General features: G+C 42.3%; 1 protein-coding gene across 2 annotated transcripts in view; it reads right to left on the bottom strand.

Moving 5' to 3' along the window:
* Positions 1-20913, bottom strand: part of PTPN21 (protein tyrosine phosphatase non-receptor type 21) — a 70159-nt gene that overhangs the window by 45674 nt on the left and 3572 nt on the right. For both annotated transcript variants that reach the window (XM_059688659.1, XM_059688668.1), the window contains exon 2: positions 19494-19888. In XM_059688659.1, the coding sequence (XP_059544642.1) occupies positions 19494-19673 (180 nt within the window). In that variant the 5' untranslated portion in view covers positions 19674-19888. The remainder of the gene's footprint in view (positions 1-19493; positions 19889-20913) is intronic.

Below are 20913 nucleotides of genomic sequence, written 5' to 3'. Positions count from 1 at the left end.
CTCTTTAGCAGAAAACATAGAGGTAAATCTTCATAACTTTAAAATAGATCCTCAGATAATGACATAGAAAGCTTGAGGAACAAAGGAAACAACAGATACATTTCACTCTATCAAAATTAAAAACTATGTGCATCAAAGGTCCAAATCAAGAAAGTAAAAAAGGCACAAACTATATAGAATGGGAGAAGATATCCGCAAATCACATATCTAGTATCTAGAATATATAAAGAACTCTTGCACAACAACAAAAAGACAACTCAATTTTAAAAAGGGCAAAGGACTTGAAGAGATATTTACCCAAAGAACGTATACAAATGGCCAAGTGCACATGAAACAAGCTTCATGTCATTAGTCACTAGGCAAATATAACTCAGAACCACAATGAGATATTGGGTGTGAAGAACCTGAAATCTTTATATATTGCCAGTGGGAATGTAAAATGGTTCAGCCACAACGGAAAATAGTTTGGTGGTTCCTCAAAAGTTAAGCATATTAATCATCATATGAACCAGCAGTTCCACTCCTAGATACATAACCAAAAGAACTGAAAACAGATACTCAAATGCATGTCCAAGCATGCTCATAGAAGGGCTATTTGCAATAGCCAGAAGATGGAAACAACTCAAATGCCCATCAGTAGAAGAAAGGATCCATAGGTTTTGGAATATACAGACAATGGGACATTATTCAGCCATGAAAAAGCAGCACTGATACATACTACAGTGTGGATGATTTGCAAAAACAATATACTAAGAGAAAGAAGCCAGTTACAAAAGGTCACATATTGTATGATTCCATTTAAACAAAATATTCAGAATAGATAAATCCTGACCAACAGAAACAGAAAGTAGGCTGATGGCTTGGGGAGTGAGTTGGAAGAAAGGAGAGCAACTGATTAACCCGTGGAGGGTTTCCACTCAGGGTAACGAAATGTTTTGAAACTAGATAGAGTAGGTATTGTGAATGCACTAAATCACTACATGGTTTATTTTTAAATCGTTAATTTTTTATGTGAATTTCATCTCGAAAAAGATTTTTTTAAAGAACAGAAACACTAAATAAAAATAAAAAACCACTAAAAACAAAAATTAAGTACAGACTCTTTTAAACTTATAAATAGGTCAAATTCAGTGTATTTGAAACAGTCTAAGGAAAAGAAATGAGCCAGAAATAGAAGAGGCTAGCCATGAGTTAATTGGATTTTTTGCTTCCTAATATCTATCCTTTGGTCTTCCTCTATTTAAAGTTAAGATATACCAGGAACTTTTTTTTTTTTTTCATACAAAAACCTTAGTACAGACAGGCCCCCATGTGCCCTAAATTTTGACTCTTACCAGTCATTACTTGGCTTAGGATAGTTGCCCAGAATCATGTGTCTTCTCTTCCTTGAATCCGAATCTTCTGGGCTAGGCATACCCTATAGTGTTTATGGGCTTGGTTTAACTGCAATTAAAATGTTCCCAGGAGCCAGCCTTTAATTATTGGCTCTCAGGTGATGCCTCCCATCACTCCTTCTTTACTCCCCAGGACCTTTCCTAGGAAGAATCCACATGGCTTCCCTTGCCCCACAGCTCTGTCTGCTCTCACCGATGACCAAAGCAAGCTGACCAGGCCTGTGGGAAACTCACTCCAAGAGAAGCCTTTAAGTAACTGATTCTTCCAGCATCCTCGGAACACTTCTCAATGATCAGTCAACAGGTTTTTGTGAAATTTCTTCACGGTGAGATACTTTTACCTTCACCGGTTCCTTCCTATTTTATTCTAAACAAACACATCGGTAGTCTTACTAAAGTTGCTCAAGGATTTCTTCATAAGCTGTCTAAAATTTTACTAGCTACTCTCCTAAAATGGTATGGATAATTGTGCCTGCTGTGTAAACAACAGTAAAAACAAAAGTTATGCGGTTAAAAAAGTTGGCTTCTTTACAGGCACAATAGGGTTTACATGAACCAACATTGACTCAGAGAACAAAGTGATTCGGTAACTAAGCTTTTTGTTCAGCAGAAAACACAGCTACAAATTTTTGAGCTCGGGTCGAAGGTGTGTCCCAAATCACAGTGGTCTAAAGAGACACTGATGGTTATAAGCAGGTCCAAATCTTGCCAGAATGTGACCCTTTCCTAAGCCCCAAGTCATTTCTTGTCTAATTATTTTAAGAGTCTTGTTAGTTGTACTATTTTTAAGGCAGAGCAGAAGGACACACAAATTAGCGGGAGGGTTTTTTAAGCCACTGATGCACTGAGTTTGATACAGGTTAATCCCATATAAAATGGCAACTATAATTTTATCCTGATGCTTTTCTTAGATGAGGCAGAAGTCAGCAGACGTTTCATCAGGAATGAGATGAGAGGAGATAGCACCCGATAAAGCCTTTCCCAGGCAGAGATCATCTAACAAGGGTGGTGAACAAGTATTAACCTAATTCAAGCCCAGCTCTTACCTCTACACTGAGTCTGTCATAAATAATGAAGCATTGTGCTTCTTCCTCTCAGCTGTGAGTATGGTGGTCACACTGCCTCAAAGCAGACAATATATATTGTCCTTTTCTGTTTAATTGTAATCCATTTTCTTGTGTCCTTGGTCAGGCAGTGTATGATCTGTTTTACAGTCAAGGTGATAATTAATATGCAATATCACTACACCCTAGCACATATGAGGACTCAGGAATATAACAATCAAAAGTGTATCTTCACCTTCTAATTATACTGAAACTTTTATTAAACTGAAGCCTAAGTAACGGATGGCCTCAAATAACCAGATTTTGTTGCTGTCGTAACATTTCACTTCCAGGAAAAAGAGTCCAATGACAAGCCAACTTCGGGGATTTATTAAAAGAAAGTCCGAGGCATGAATTGGGGTCACTATCTACATAGATGACGGCTCATACCTTCTCTGTTTACTCTCCTGAACAGTAAGATGCTATGAAGAACCCAGTGATCCCAAAACACAGTACGAACATCCTTCAAAAAAATATATATTGTACTTCCTAAGAAAAATGGACTGTCTTAGAAAAATTCATCTATTCATTCAATGAATACTGATTGAACACCTACTATGTGTTATAGGGACACAACACTGAGGAAAAGAACACAATCCATGCCCTTATGTCACTTACATTCCAGTAGGGAAAGAAAGACAAACAAAATATAGGGGAAGTCAGATACCAAGAAGTGCTACACAGAAATATATTCAATTATAAAGTTAAAATGATATTGACATGTTTTTAAAGACTAAAAACATGCAAAAATGTCAGTACATAGGATTAAATGCAAAAATGTTAGTACATACATTTTACTGCCCCAAAATGATAGAAATAACTGAGATATTCCTGCACACAGTTTCCATACAAAGGCTAACATGCTCTATCTTGTACCAACCACATAAAAGGTCCATTTGTTTAGGACCCACATACCTGAGGGTAAGCCAAGCCTCCCATACTTTAATTATTTTAGCTGTCTAGTTTGTTATATTACAGGGCCATTTCTTATATCCCATTCCAATAGAATCAGGCGGATTTCTCTTTATTCAGATCTCTCAACTTGGTCCTTTGCAGGTTTGCTTATTAGCTTAATTCACAAATGTCTATGTTTTAGATCATTCATAACTGTTCTCTTTTTATTTATAAGACAGATAACCTCAGTCTAATTTGGCCCATACTCCAGTTTTAAAATTTCAATTAATTCACAGGAAAAATTTGTTCCATGTTTTCCTGAATTCGAGTCTTAGTTATTCTTTCTATCTTGGTTTACCATAGGATTGAGCAGTGTGAGCAGTAGTCTTCGAAGTGTTAACTGCACAATGTGAAAATGAAAAGAAGAGCTGAAATGAGTATATTTAGGAATAGCTGCTTATTTTTCTGACATTCACTTTTGTCAGGTTAAAATTATATCTGTTTCATGTGACTCAGAAAGTGGCAACCATGAAGGACCACAAAGAGATAAAGGGAATTAGAAAGAGGATAAATCCATTTTAAATGAATATGGGCCTTAATTCATTTTAAGAAAGAATCTAGTCAAAGTTAATTTCTATTGCCTGAAAGAATATTACCCAACATATTTTCCATTGCCCTAAAAAAAGAAAAAAAAAATACAGTCGCTTCACTGTTCTTAAATTAGTATTGCCATGAAAGAGCTGAAGGTTATATATAAAATCAAGTAAATTATTTTTGTGGTTAAAATACTAAACAGATACACATGAAGAAACTCCTAGATTTCTGTTACTAAAAGCTATGCTGTTTTCTTCATTAATCAACACTTGCAAATCATGATTTCATTGTACATGAAGTAACTCTTCTCTCCACATATTTACAAAGTGGTTTTCTAGTTACAGTAAACACTTCTTCCACGTACACAAATGTTCCAAGAAAACAGTAAAGTTATTTCCTCTTTTAATACAAAAAGGTCATTATCCCCTTTTTTTATTAACGATATAAAGTTCCATTTAACAAAGGGCACACTACGGCTTTAATGAATTGCCGTTTGAACTATGTTCCTCACTGAGGAATAAGGCATGGATGGTACATAACTCAGAAATATACACTCAATAGTTTTTAATTGTTTAAGTACCATAATACCAGTTACATTTTATTCCAAGAGGTGCTACTTAAAAAATACAAAGGACTAGGTATTTTCATTATATTTAAAAGTAGAATAGTTGAACTGACCATAAATATGTATTACTATTAAGGATAATAGGAATTACCCACTATTCATTATCCTATATCAAACTATCCTATATTCAAGGAATCCTATATAATAAAAGCCTAATGTGCAAATCAACTGAATGGCAGAACAACCAGTGGAACGACTGGTCACTATGACACGCACTGACCACCAGGGGGCAGATGCTCAATGCAGGAGCTGCCCCAGCCCGCAGGCCGCAGACCAGCCAAGGCGGGTGCCAGCGGGGGCCCCTGATTGCCCCTCTGGTCGCCCCACAGATCGGCCCTGATGGCCGGCCAGGCCTAGGGACCCTACCCATGCACAAATTTCGTGCATCAGGCCTCTAGTATAATGATAAAAGTCTTACTGGGAGGAGTGGGGGAGAAGAGACAGACAATAAAGGTTAAATGATAGAATCATGACCTGCAAAAGAGGAATTAAAAATGGGACAATTAATAGTCAGTCGCCTTGTCCCCATGCCAGGAATTCCCAGGTGGCAGCATGGAAACACTTTGGTGTGAACTGCTGTAACAGGTGGAAATACACCCGTGGGCACAGCAGCTGAATCCCAGCGATCCAGCTCATCAGGAACGGCAGCAAGAACCGCAATGGGCTCACTAGTTCTCCCAGGCTTCCTTGTTTGTATACACACTGAGGGCCCAGGAGCCCCCAAGTCCATCCAACAGCCGTGCAACCAGATGCTGCTTTGGAAAAACTCTCAGAAGGGAACTCTCCTGGGATGTATTTCATCAGCCTGATGCTTCGACTCCACCAGGGAACAAGCTTACAAAAGGCTTCCTACCAACCAGCTCTGCCCCCAGCATGTCAGGCATTCATTGCCAACCTCATCTTGCTGGCTAATCATGATTCATGTCCCTTCTCAGAAATGGTTCTGATGTGGTCACCGTGGAGGGCCATAAAGAGATAAAGGGAATTAGAAAGAGGATTTGGGAACTATAAATGAATATGGGTCATAATTCATTTTAAGAAAGAATCTAGTCTTAGCCTGATGTGACTTTAAAAGCATATTTTAAGCAAGATAATAAACTGTACTAATTAAAATAAATGATAACAAATATCTCAAGGGTACTTAAAACAATCTCCATCAGCTTTGGGAGGCTGCAGTGTAGCAGGCTGTCCTTAAGGCACCAGCTCCATGGCTGTCAGAACACCTGTCACTTGCCCAAGGCTACATGTCGGGAAGAAAGGTGCGCATCAAGGAGCCAGAACTACTCCTCCAGTTGTGATTCCTGCCATGTAAACCGTGAGCAAGTGACTTAACACCTCTGAGTCTCAGTCTACCCATCTGTAAAATGGAGAAGAATATCAGAGTGCCTCACAGGGTTCTTGAGGATCAAAATAAGTGAAAACATTTAAAGCACCTGGAAGAGGGTCTCATACACGACACATACTCAAGGAATATTAGCTCTCATTCTCAGAGTCTTCAAATCCCCTTAACTAGTATAAAACTTCATATTTCATCTTCTTTCGTTTAGGAAATTCTACACCTAAATACTTCCTTCATTTACAGGGTTTTGTCATAGGTAACTTTTCCTTTTAAAATCAATTATTAGAAAACACCAACATTTGGATTGTTGGTTGTTGTTTTTTTTTAAGGAAAATGGTAATGGCTTGAAGGAAAAGTAGTGTGTGGTTGAGGAAAAATGCCAAACCTGGAGCTGGAGGACCTGAATCCTAGTTGGGGGCTGTCACTGACAGCCAGGCAGAGGGGGCACAGTAGTGTACAGTAAAGTCTATGTTCGAGTAGTGGACAACTAATGTCATCCGTAGAATAATATATAATATTAGATATAAAACAGGCTTCATTTCTTCCTGTTATCATGCTGTAATATAGAATCTGTAAGTGTTCTTTTCATTAAGTAACCATTCAAACATAAATTTGACTTCAAATTAGGAGCCAGTAATAAAAATACAGACAAGTCAAATATGCGCTTGCCTAAATATTATGTGTAAGTGCAAAATACGGGTGAGTAGAGTTATTCTCTAGATAATTCATACCAAACTCTGGGACAAAGAGAGAGGATTTACAGTGAATATCTTAATTCTCAATGGTGTAATTGATTTAATTGGCTAACAATAATAACACCTTGGAAGGAGACTAGATTTCGGGTGGTACACGGATGTTGTATTATAAAGTTGTACACCTGAAATGTATATAATGTTATTAACCAACTAGAGGCCTGGTGCATGAAATTCGTGCATGGGTACGGTCCCTAGGCCTGGCCTGCGATCAGAGCCATCTTCCCTGGCTGCCGGCAGCCGGCCCTGCCCCCTGCCACCACCCACCCTCAGTTCCCCGTTTGCCATTGGGTGATCAGAGCCTGCCAGACAGGGAAAGAGACCGAGAGGTTGGCTGTTCTTGCCTGCTCACCAGCCCCATCCCCCAAGCCAGTTGCCTTCTGTGTGTGGGGCGACTGGCGGGGCGGGGGCATTGGTCTGGCACCGCTTGCATCCGCCACCACCCACCCCTAGTTCCCCGTTTGCCATTGGGTGATCAGAGCCTCCTGGCTGGAGTAAGGGACCCAGAGGTTGGCCAGTAGGCCCCAAACAGGTGAGCGGGGCCTGCGGGCTAGGGACAGCTCCTACATTGAGTGTCTGCCCCCTGGTGGTCAGTGTGCGTCATAGCAACCGGTAGGTTCTGCTATTCAGTTGATTTGCATATTACCCTTTTATTATATAGGATTTTACCCCAATAAATGTAATAAAAAGCTTTAATAACACCAAGTCACTTTCCTTCAATCCATTTTCTCAGTAAATTATTCTAACTAAAGAACAAATGTACATGATGTAATAGAAAATGGAAATAGCTAAAGAAAAATAACTTTGCACACACACACACACACACACACACAGAGTTGACAGTTAACAAGTGCCTTGCGTGAGAACCTCCCTTTGGTCTGGACACTGCCCCTTGGGTCCACTCCATCGCTGAGATGGAGCGAGGAGGAAGGAAGTCAATCACACACAGGGTTAAATTAAACATCTAGCCAAGCATCTATTTCAGCACTTGGCATATGGTCAGTCCCCAATAATTCGCAATCATTCTTACTACCACATGTAACCATATCACATATGAAAGAAACAAAATCCATGGTTTCCTTGGTCACACCAGTAGTGCAAGGATTTGAATCCAAGTTCACCTGGCACCCAAACTCTACCTTGTTGCCTACAAAACCCTGCTTTGTCAGTCAGTTGAATTCAATCTGCTGAAAATTCACTTGACATTAAAAGTCATTTGTCAAGCCCTGACCAGTTTGGCTCAGTGGCTAGAGCGTTGGCCTGTGGATTGAAGAGTCCCAGGTTCAATTCCAGTCAAGGGCATGTACCTTGGTTGCGGGCACATCCCCAGTAAGGGCTGTGCAGGAGGCAGCTGATCGATGTTTCTCTCTCATGGATGTTTCTAACTATCTCTCTCCCTTCCTCTCTGTAAAAAATCAATAAAATATATATATTTTTTAAAAGTAATTTGTCAAGCCAAAGTCTGGTCCATCTAAATAATTATAACAGGACTGAGCAAAGACAAGTTGTTTTATATTCACGAATAAAATGAGTGGCTGCCACCAAGCACGAAGTTACATGTATATTTTCTTACCCCCTCAGTTTAAGCTTGTTCAAAATAGCACAATTACTGAGTCCTATTCATAAACCTGAATACTGCAGCCTTTTAGCGAGCTTACAGAAAGTACCACAAACCCTGCATAGAAAAGTTATTCCTACTACATGCTGCTACTACGCACATATAAAATTTGTGACATGCATAGTTTCTTCTAGTGAAATCAGCATTTTAACTAAACCTGAAAATTTTTAAACTGACTCTAGATATCCCACCAGTTTATTAAATGCTAAATCTAAGTGGCATTTACTTATGAACAAACTGTTTAGAAAATCACATGGGAATATATTTGCTAAACCAGCTGTTCTGTATCAGTTTGATATGATTTCAAATCCACTTGCTTCTGACAAAAGCTGAAGTTGTTTTTAAGAGTGAAGTTGTTTTGATCGAAGAATGAAGTTGTTTTTATAAGTTGTTTTGATATAAGAGTGAGGTGTCCTGGCCATGGGTTGTGGGTTCAATCCCCGGTCAGGGAACATATAAGAACCAACCAATAAATGTAAAAATAAGTGGAGCAACAAATCAATGTTTCTCTCTCTCTCTCTCTCTCTCTCTCTCTCTCTCTCTCATCAATGTAAAAAATTTTTTTAAAAAAGTGAGGTGAGCTGTGAGAATGCCATTATCTCACCTGTGTAGTTGATAAGCACCCGGTAGCTCAGCTGCTGAGGGATTCTACTGGGGCTTATCGATAAAAATATATGAAGAGCCGAAACCAGTTTGGCTCAGTGGATAGAGCGTCGGCCTGCGGACTGAAGGGTCCCGGGTTCGATTCCGGTCAAGGGCATATACCTGGGTTGCGGGCACATCCCCAGTAGGAGATGTGCAGGAGGCAGCTGGTCGATGTTTCTCTCTCATCGATGTTTCTGACTCTCTATCTCTCTCCCTTTCTCTCTGTAAAAAATCAATAAAATATATTTAAAATATATATATATGAAGAAAAAAAAAAGAAGAATATATGAAGAAACAACTATGGTAGGAGACATTTAGATGATAAATACCAAGACTTTGTGAGGGCCATTTGAGAATGTTTGGTCTGGGCAAGGCTACCCTTTGCTGATCTAAACAGCTCCCCAAAGACCTTTGGGGGTATTAACTCCTGCCCTGGCAAAGGTGCCCCCTACCAGCTGTGGCAAAAGCCGTGCAGGGGCCTCACGAAGAACATCATGCCTGTCAACCCCACGCCTTTGTTCCCCAGCAACGTGCTCTAGCAACAAGAAATTTTTACTGTTGTGCTGGCAACAGGGCATCAGCTCTCAGCGGGCCAAGCTGAGTGCCAACTTGTAAAAGGTACACCTCAACTAAACTCAAACTGTATTCCTTTCATCTCCCCGTGCCTTGAATAATAGTGTAATTAATCTATCACTGCTTTGGAGTATGTTATCCTATTTTTAAAAGATATATTTTTTTTTATTGATTTCAGAGAGGAAGGGAGAGGGAGAGAGAGATAGAAACATCAATGATGAGAGAGAATCATTTTGGGCCGCCTCACTGGAGGTTGAAGCCAAAACCCAAGTATATGTAATGACCCAGAATCAAACCATGACCTCCTGGTTCACAGGTCAATGCTCAACCACTGAGCCATGCCAGGCGGGCTACAGTACTGGTATTTCTTTACCGACTTATTAAGAGGCATCATCCCACATGCTACCAGCCTGTGAAATTCCCTCAGTGAACCTGTGTTAAATAAATTGCTGACAAAGACAAACTCAGCCTTGGAGCATAATTTTGCTCCCCCGCCCCCCGAAACTGACGCCAGCATATTGTGAAGACAGTGACTTGAGCAAAGGCCTTGTTCAGAGGAAAGAAAGTGTCATGTTAAGGTACTTGTGTATCTGACAAGAAGAATGAAGCGTAAGTCTCAACAACTGGCCTGGAATTTGGTTAATACATAAGGGAAGCATGAGTCATCCATTCATTCACTGAAGAATTATCACACACCTACTGCTTGGCTACTTGGTGGGCACAAAGGTGCTATCTGGTAGGGAAGACAGACATGGATCTATCGCCAGAACTGCAATGAAGGAATCCCACTCACAGCCTCCTCCCTTCCCTCCTTGAAAGGAGTTTTGTTTTGTTTTTCCATTAATAGTAAGTTGTCCCAGGGAGGAAAGGAATAACCCAAATGGCCTTTCCTGAGATCTGAATACGAAGGCCATTCAAAAAGAGCATTTGAGCCCGGCCAGCATAGCTAAGCAGTTGAGCATCGACCTATGAACCAGGAGGTCATGATTCGATTCCCGGTCAGGGCACATGCCAGGGTTGCAGGCTCCATCCCCAGTGTGGGGCATGCAGGAGGTGGCCCATCAATGATTCTCTCTCATCATTGATGTTTCTATCTCTCTCTCTCTCTCCCTTCCTCTCTAAAATCAATAAAAATATATTTTTAAAAAACAACACAAACAAACAAAAAGGGCATTTGTGGGAGAAGGGGGTGAGCAGTATACTTCAGAGGCAAGTTATTGTCTTAAAATTATGAAGGCCTTGAATTGCTCACAAAGATTCCATCCTATCAGCACCTTCAGTCTGGAGAAAGATTAGGGAAGAATCTGTTAAACCAAGACAAGGGGAAAACTGCCTCATCCAAGAGGCTTCTAGGCTACCAGTGTGAGCTCACAGATGGACTGAGGGAGGGGGCATCCAGGAACCACCTGAAACTGTGTGCAAAATTCTGCATTTTCATCACATTCTCCAAGGGGCCCATGACCCCTCTACCTTTAACGAAGTTCAAGCAGAAGTCTGACAGGTATAATCTCAAATTCTGGTTCTTTTGCTCATTAGCTATATGACCACCCAGATCAGTGGAACAAGTTACCCAGTTTTTCAGGGCTTCGTTTTCTTCATTTTAAAATAGAAAAGATAAGGCCTAACTCGTTGTGAGGATTAAACCAGATAAGGCATGTTAAGCTGCCAGCATAATAATGTTCATCCACCCAGAAGGAGGACAGCAGAAAGCTGTTAAAGCTTTTACTACTGTAAGGAATGAAATCTGAAACCATATACACAAAGGACAATGACAGAACTTAGAGCCCCCCAAACTCCATCAGTTCCCCACATCTGACATTTTTTTTTTTCATTCTTATTGACTTTTTTACAGAGAGGAAGGGAGAGGGATAGGGAGTTAGAAACATCGATGAGAGAGAAACATCGATCAGCTGCCTCCTGCACACCCTCTACTGGGGATGTGCCCACAACCACAGTAGAATCGAACCCGGGACCCTTCAGTCCGCAGGCCGATGCTCTATCCCAGGGGTCCTCAAACTACGGCCCGTGGGCCACATGCAAATACAAATATTGTATTTGTTCCCGTTTTGGTTTTTTACTTCAAAATAAGATATGTGCAGTGTGCATAGGAATTTGTTCATAGTTTTTTTTTAAACTATAGTCCGGCCCTCCACCGGTCTGAGGGACAGTGAACTGGCCCCATTTAAAACGTTTGAGGACCCCTGCTCTATCCACTAAGCCAAACTGGTCAGGGCATATCTGACATTTTGTAACTCAACTTATAAACCTCCCCACAGGAGTAAAACCACACTTAATTCCAGGTGATCATGGGACTACACTATCGTGGCAGATGGTTGGTGAGAGAGACTCAAGGACATCTCTAATTCTCTCCATAATCCTATCTAATAAAGAGGGAATATGCTCATTGACCCTCATGCTGTCGCAAAGATCGTGGTGCCCACAGCCAATAAGGAGGGAATATGCTAATTGACTGCCCCGCCCTCAAAGATGGCGGCACCCAGAGCCACAATTTGGCAGCACTCAGTCCCCTCAGCCCCGCCGGGCCTGCCCCCAGGTGGGTCTGGCTGCTCCGTGTGCCTGCCTCCAGAGACCCCCAGTCCCTTCAGCTCCCCAGCTGCCCAGGGCCAGCCCGAGGCACAGGCAAGCCTCAGATGGCAGCTGCCCAGCCGCCCAGGGCCACCCGATGCTCAGGTAACCAGGGGCGGCCGAGGCTTGCGCTGCCGGCAGTGGCAGCAGCAGAGGTGTGATGGGCGTCGCCTTCCCCTGATCACCTCCTGCCCCTGAGGGCTCCCAGACTGTGAGAGGGGGCAGGCCAAGCTGAAGGAACGCCCCCTCCAGTGCATGAATTTTCATGTACTGGGCCTCTAGTAAGAGAATAACATCTCAGATTGTTAGCCTTTACATTTTCTAGAAATGAGGTGAATTTTTTAAAAAGTAATGAGGTGAAGGTTAAATACTCCATTTCTTTAAGTAAACACATTTCCAAATTAATTCTGTATTAACTTGTGTGATAATATATTATTTATTCTAAAGTGCATACTATCTCCATATCCGTATGTATAATTCCATACATATTTATATGGCCGGTTCTTAATTATCTAGTAGACCCAATGAAAAAAGTAACAGATAATCTAAAAATCAGAAAAAAATCCTTGCTCACTTATAATCAGCTTTGGACTTTGGAAAGCGTTCTTTATCTGATAGGGGTGGGTGCGGAACCTTTTTTCCTGCCAAGGGCCACTTGGATATTTATAATATCATCCATGGGCCATACCAAATTACCAACTGAAAAATGAGCCTGCTATATTTGGTCAAACATTTAATTAACTCACCCCTACTGCCTTGGCAGGGCCACACCGAACAACTTCTCAAGGCCTTATAGGGCTCACCGACTGCATGCTCCCCACCCCTGATCTAAGGGAAGAGGTCAACTTAAGATTTATATTTGCTTCAGATGGTTCAATAGATCTAACTGAAAATATTTACTGATCCATGCCTACTAGTATTTGTCAGTCTTACCGGTTTCATAACATACATAGTTGATTTAATAACTACCAGCCCAAAAGGTTAAAAAGTTTGCAGGTAATTACACTTTTACCTTACACATATTCCAGCTATTTTTAGAGTCCAAATGAAAACAGCTAGTACAGAAGGAAATGCGCTTGAAATTCTTGAGGTCTACTCAGGTAACAGTCACGATAAGGTCAGTGGATATTTGGAATACCTGAGACACTAATTTAAAATAAAACACTCTGGAGGCCAAGAACACTTTCTAAAGTTGCACTTGAGAGTAATGGCTTGCATTATATGCTTGATTCCTCTCCCTTCCAACAGATCCCTTCGCCAAAAATGTTCCCATCAGCCAGAAAACACTGTGAGACGCATTTGTTCAAAGTTCAGCCAAGTGGACACTCCCAAGTGGATACAGCAATCTTATCTTAGGGGGTTGTTCAAACTAGATCATTTTCTAAGTGTTTCAAAATAAATCCCCAAAGTGAAAAATAAAAGGCTAAAGAAAAAGGTGCTTTTCAAGTTGTATTCAAAACTTTGTAGTAAATGTTCAACTTTCTCCAGGAAATAAAATATGCAGTGAATAAAGGCTGACTAAACTGAATTGCTGTCCATGCTTATCAATCTAAATTCAAAAAAAGACTCTTAGTTTAAAAATAAGTAGACATTTATTCAGCAACCATGTACTGTAAGGCACAAGGCACCATACCAGGCAGTGGTGACAGAACAGTCCTACTCTGATGAAGCTTATGTTCTAAAGAGAAAAAACCTGATTTATGTGTGATGCACTTCAAATACAATTGAAAAAAAAACATTTTCTGAAGACCTGTGATAAACCACAACACAGTAACCAAATATCAAAGTCTATCATTATCATTTTAAAATGAGAGGCCATAGTAAGAACTTCTAAATGTTACTAGACTTTTCCCCTTATTCAACAAAATATTTTGGAGGTTATTTTAGGAGTGATTGAGTATTGCTCTCAACCCCAAAATTGTAGTTATGTATATATACCATATAAGTAGACAACAATGAGGAAATACACACACAAAACTCAGAAATAGTTGAAAGAAAATGCCATCTAAGATTTAAGTTCTAAAACTAACACATAGAAATCATAGCAAAAATTATGCAAAAGTTGTCTTCAAAAGGCTTGCAGGGTTTTATAACTTCCCTTAGAAATTTAAAACTTAAAAACTCCAACCACGTGTAAATCCTAGCTGAATACGGACTTTAAGACCAAGGAAGGCTCCTGTAAATAAGAGATTGCAATGGATCTAATTAAAACCCATGACAGCATGATAAAAATGTGATTATCAAACAAGATTTTCAAAGAATTCTTGAGAAAGACACACACTAAAGAAAACATATAAATCTTAATCCAAAATTTCCTTAAAACTTCTTTATTTTTAATCCTAGTGGCTAAGTGAGGACAAGAGGGAAGAAACAGGCTAATAGAGAAGTAAAAACCTATCAAGGCTCTAGTTCAGTGGTTCGCAACCTTGGCTGCACATTAGAATCACCTGGGAATCTTTTTAAAATCCTGATTGGGCCTCATCCTCCGGAAATTCTGTTTCTTTGTTACTAATGTTGTAGCCCCACCCCATAACAAAGAAACAGAATTTCGGGAGGATGGGGCCCAGAAGTCAGGATTTTAAAAAGATTCCCAGGTGATTCTAATGTGCAGCCAAGGTTGAGAACCACTGCAGTTGTTTAGGGCAATGAGGCAGTGACATTGTAGAAATTTCAGTTGGCATGAAACAGTGGCTCAAATATGACTGCCAAATTACAGCGATCTACTAAAAAGTTAGCCCTTTGGTAACCAAAGAAGTGTGATTACCAGCGACCACTATACTTGTTTGTACTATAAGAACATTTTATAAACAAGCGTGTATTCTCTTAGTAAATGGAAGAAACAAAGATCTGCACAAAAGGAAAGAGTTCATTTGAAGACGAGTGGGCCGGTCACCACCACGTGGAAAGGGGAGTCACAAATAATAACAGTCATGAAGAATAACACTTACTGAGAGTTCCCTAAATACCAGGTCCTCTGCTAACCATCTTACCTTTGACACTGAATCCTTACAATGACCATCAAGTAGATACTGTGATTCTCAATTTAGAGAGAAGAAACAGTGGACTTGGGAAATTAAGTCCATGTGCCCAAGGTCACACAACTAGTCAGTGGCCGCACTGGCCTCCAAACCTAGTGTTTTGATTCTGCTGGCAAATGTGTTCATCACCCTGTTAGGCAGTCTTCTCAAGAGGCAAACAGAGCCAGTGCCCACCTTAAGCACTTGCCCAGAAGAACTACCCAGACTCAGAGGAACCGGAGGCAGTCCATTATGAAGATACGTAAGGTTTTCAGGGCAACCTCCATTCTCTCATTTCTTGCTCACCAAGTTGCTCTGGCTCCCAAGTGGCCTGCCTACAGGAGGGTCATGGCACACTTACTCGGGGCCTTGGTGGGTCCACAGCTGGGCGTTAATTACTGACCCTGCACCCTGGTTATATATCCCTCTCAGTGAGCTGGGGGGACACAGGTCTCCTTCCCTGAGACATTCGGCTTTTCAGTCTGACCACTTCCCTCGAGAATGTGCCGATTCCCATGGGAGACGCTGTGCCCAGATGACACCCCCCATCAAACCTCTACAACTTCGTTTCAATACTGGAGAGAAGATGTCCTAATTCCCCTTAAATTCTATAAAGCCTTTCACAGCTTCTCTGGAAAGTGTTGTGAAACTCAGAATGATATGCGGAGAATTTCAACAGCTCTGAGAGGCTATTGCTATAACAAACAGCAATATTTTCCTATGAGGATAATTGTTTTCCCCTTTTTAAAAGTCACTTTCCATAGTTCAAATGCGGTGAATTTAGAAAACAATTAACAACCCTAAGTCAACTAAATTGAATATATTAACCTTTGTTATTAGGTTCTTAATGTATTGTAAAATACCTCCGACAAAAAAAAAAAAAAAAAGACCAAAAAGCAAACATCATATACCCACACGTCCAGCTTAAGAAATAAAATACCGCCGTAACCGGTTTGGCTTAGTGGATAGAGCGTTGGCCTATGGACTGAAAGGTCCCAGGTTTGATTCCTGTCAAGGACATGTACCTTGGTTGCGGGCACATCCCTAGTAGGGGGTGTGCAGGAGGCAGCTGATCGATGTTTCTCTCTCATCGATATTTCTAACTCTCTATCCCTCTCCCTTCCTCTCTGTAAAAAATCAATAAAAATATTTTTTAAAAATTAAATAAATAAAAAGACATCTGTTTAAAAAATAAATAAATAAAATACCACCAATATAGTTGAAGCCCCTGGATACAGCATCATAACAGTACATTGTGGAGCCCTTGTGTCATAATAGTGAAATGGTACACAATTAGGCAAGAAAAGGAAAGACTTTTTCCTCCCCCAATTTAAATGTGGGCAGTAGTGAAGTTTATCAGCCAAATCTATATACTATGATGATTTTGAGTTTGCTTGATGGGAGAATAGTGCGGAAACAACAACATACCAATATCACTTGGTATGAATCTTATAAATGACGTATGGACACAAACTCAGAACAGGTGTTGCTGAATCAGGTTATTTCTGAGCAGTCATTCAGTACAATTAGGCCTGGGGCTTGAGCCATCTGTTTACATGTTACAGCGCAAAGCTTCTGAAACTTTGTAAGGAAAAAATTTGCTCTACAAACTAAGTTCCTGACCATGACTGCCATGAAATCTTGGGAATGGTGGGACAGCCTGTGCAGGGGCAAGACATTTTCTAGGGATCACATCTGTTCCCTCTAAAGCATTCTATACGCTTCTGTTAAAAATAAAATAAAATAAAATCATTAAGTTCCCACATCTGTATGAAGTTGCTTGTTCCTGAGCCTGATCACCTTAAACAAGAGATAGCAAGCTCCCTGCACTTCTTGGCTAACAGAATGAAGGCAAGGCCTGTGGGTTCAGTTCAACCTGTATTTACTGAGCACATTCCATGCCTGGTACTCTGGGCACAAAAATAAATTAACCACAGTTTCTCAAGACGTTGACTCTGTAGTGGTTGTAGGCAGATCTGGTGCATGAGGAAGAATTACAGAAAAAAGGAACCAAAATAGGGAGGGAAAAAGGAAAAATGGGCAAAGGAAGCAAAAACGATGGAATAAATGCAAGTAAACAGGAGCGGTCGCTGAGGCCAACTCTTCTGGTTTACTCTTTCCTCCTAGGACGGCTCCATCTCCACTTCCTTCCAAGGCTCCCCTCCTCTAATTCAACCCTGCGGGTCTGCTACATCTTGCTCCCTCCTGGACAGCCTCCCACCTTCTCACAGCTTTGATTAATTAACTGATCTCGGCTGGTTATTCCAAAATCTTTTCTCTCCAGCCTGGATTCTCACCTGAGCCCCAGACCCCCAATTGCTCTGCCTGCTCAACATCTCAATTGGCATCTCAATGTCAATACGTACTTTCAGACCTGCGCTCACCGCACCTCTCCTTTCCCCCTCAAAGCTTCTCTTCCTTTTACATTTCTTCTCTCAGTTAGAGCTCCCACCACTTACTGGAAACCTAAGTATCAACCTGGATCCCTGGTAGACCTTCCCCAACATTCCGGAGGTGGGTCCTGAATATCTCCAGATTCTACCCACTGTGTCCATCCCATCCAAATCCAACAGACCACCATCTACACCACAACTACTCCTCTCTAATGATTCCCCAGAGGGCCCTATCTTCCGGAAAAAAAAAAAATTATCCCACACCCGCTTAAAAATCCTTCACTAACCTCCCTATTACTTTCAGGATAAGCCCAAACCCTTTAACAAAAACCCGTGTTATAGGGCCCCTGCCTCTCCCCACTCTCCTCTCCCCACTTCAGGTTCCAGGTAGATCCCCTGTTTCCTGTCTTTGGCCCTGTCCAGTTCCTTTGTTGGAATAGTCTTCCCCAACCCCTGATAGGACCACCCTGCCCCATTCTTCAGGTGCCAGTTCAGACATCCCTTGCCCTGGGAAACTCTCCCTTTACTGCCGAACCCTATTGTCTATAGCACCCTCCAATTCCCCTATCATAGCATGGAACAGGACTGTTTCCTACTGGTAGCAACACTAGGGTAAGCTCCTAATACATATGTGCTTGGCATTTAAGTCTTTAACACTGAATCATCAAATGATTGGATGGTCACCAGGGGCACAGTTTATCTATTGCTGACTATTTATGAACTACAACATCAGTGGGATTTCCAGTTAGGAAGACAGACATTTATGTGGAATAACCAGTTTCTCCATCTTTCTCTTACCCTAGAACCAGGTGGCCAAAGGGTGGAAGGATCCTAGGTTTAATTAGAGCCCTTTTCATCAAAGGCCTTACATAGCATTTAACTGAAGCCACTGGGTGGATACTTGAGGACTCTACAATTTCCTATTGGCTAGATGAGGGGTTTTTCCAGGGCAAACCTCCCTATGGTTACCATAGCAGACTAGTAATTAGAGCAGGGGTCCTCAAACTACGGCCCGCGGGCCACATGCAAATACAAATATTGTATTTGTTCCCATTTTGTTTTTTTACTTCAAAATAAGATATGTGCAGTGTGCATAGGAATTTGTTCATAGTTTTGTTTTAAATTATACTCCAGCCCTCCAACGGTCTGAGGGACAGTGAACTGGCCCCCTGTTTAAAAAGTTTGAGGACCCCTGGATTAGAGCTTGGCTTTACTAGCACAGCAAACCACACAACCCCTCTGAGGATAACCCTTGCTATCCCCATGGTTCAGATGAGGAAACTGGAGCCCAGAGAAGTCACAGAGCTTGCCCAAGTTAAACAACCAGAATTCAAACTCAAGCAATAATCTTGGCCTGGCCCAGGGAAAACAATGAATGTTGAATGAATGAAGTCAGTACACGTATAGATCAGGATGACCCCCATTTGGGATTATATTAGAAAAAACAAACTTGATCATCCAAAATGCATTCATATTTGATTTTTAATGACATATGGGGGAACATATAAACATTTTTAAAAACTCAGGCACTGTAGACCTGGCCAGTTTGGCTCAGTGGATAGAGCGTTGGCCTGCGGACTAAAGGGTCCCGGGTTTGATTCTGTTGGGGGGGGTGGGGGGGGAGGCAACATGCCTGGGTTGCGGGCTTGGTCCAACATGCAGGAGGCAGCCAATCAATGGTTCCCTCTCATCATTGATATTTCTATCTCTCTCTTCCTCTCTGAAATCAATAAAAATATTAAAATTAAAAAAAAAAACCTCAGGCACTGTGCATTCTCTTTTCTCTCTTACCCCCAAGAAAGACCTCTTGTTCTGTATCTATTCCGTCTCCTGGGACTGTGGGCTAGCAGGCTAATTCAGGTATCATGGCCAGGGACACGTGTTTGAGAACGCGCAGCCAGCATCCATTCAAGTGGCCGGGAAGTAAGGAGAGAAGCCAGCAGGCTTGTTTGTGGCTTACCTCCCGCAGCTCCAGCCTTTGGGCCACAGCCTCCAGGCTCTCCTGACCTGTGCTCTCCACAGACAGCGTGAACTCCACAAACTCATTATTGAGTAGCTGGATCCGGGCAACCAGGCAGCTCTTGCTGGACACCGTGTAGCGCCGGGTGCGTTTGAGTTTCAATCCGAATGGCAGTGGCATCTTCTTCTCTCTTCAAGAGTAGAAGGGTAAAGAGGGGAAAGCACGGCCACCAATGCGGCGGCGGTGCCCGGGGAGGAGGGCGATCTCTCCTCTCCTCTCCTGCCCTCCTGCCAGGAGGGTAGCACAGTCCCCAGCTGCTCACCCAGCAGCTGCTGCCGCCATTAAAACGTAACTGAGTCTCCACAGGCCGGGCGACGGGGGCATCCACACCAGGGCTGAGGAAAGGAACACACTGGTTACACGGGCAATGGCAACGCTGGACTTTTGCTTTTTAAAATCAACATCCATAAAGCTATATCCAAAGAATAAACTTCCCCTCTCCTTTGGAAAAGGAAGGCATTAGCAGGGTTGGGGAGGCGGTGGGGGAGTTGGCATCAGAGCCGCGTTAGCGTTAGCGCTGGGGTCAGCCTCCACCCCTCACTCACTCCTACAAAGAGTGACAACCGCCTGTGGCTGTTTCAGGATTAAATGAGATAGTTGGCTGGCATTACTCTAAACCCAAATAGAGTAGCTAGCATTAGTGGTTCCGTTTCTGTTTTAGATAAGGTTTTGTTTTTTCCAGTTAACTCTTTTTGGCTCCCCAATACTCCACACCTGAGGGCCTTTAGTCTTTAGGTGAGTGAACTACAAAACACCTCCAAAAGAGCTACGTCCAAGCCTCAGCCGCCAAAGGCAAATTAACCCCGAACCCAAATGAGAGGAATAATCCCCTTGAACATATGGCAGCTGTTAGTTCAAAGGAGGTGAAGCGCTTAACAAGCATTTGGAGAAGCCCTTCTGGTTTCTAAATAGTGACGTCACCAAGTTGGTTGATTGGTAAACAAATCATGAAAGACCCCACACACGCTTGTTATCAGATCACCATGTGGAACAAGTGCTGAAAAGCGTGGCCCGGGCTGCTCCGCGGGTGGGGACGCCTAAGGAGGCGGTGGGCCTTCTCCTAAGCGGAGCCCGGCCCAGAAGAGGCGGGCAAGGACTTAAACGCCATCTGGCTTCACGAGGGGCGGACGGGGTCCGGCCAGCCCACGTGGCTAAGAACGCCAAGGAGCGCTCGGGCTCCGACTCCTCCCGGGAAAGCGGCCGTCGTTGCCATGCCAACGCGCAGCCTCGGCAGCCCCGGAACCCTCCGCCCCGGGCAGCGTTTTCCGGACGGACGCGCTAGAGCAGGGCCGGGCCGGCTGCTCCCCGAGGGAACTTTTAAAGGACCCAGCTCGAGCCCCTACAACTGCTGAGGTTTGGG

This window comes from Myotis daubentonii, chromosome 1 (assembly GCF_963259705.1).
Source record: "Myotis daubentonii chromosome 1, mMyoDau2.1, whole genome shotgun sequence".
Lineage (NCBI taxonomy): Eukaryota > Metazoa > Chordata > Mammalia > Chiroptera > Vespertilionidae > Myotis > Myotis daubentonii.
This window is presented reverse-complemented; position numbering and strand designations above follow the sequence as displayed.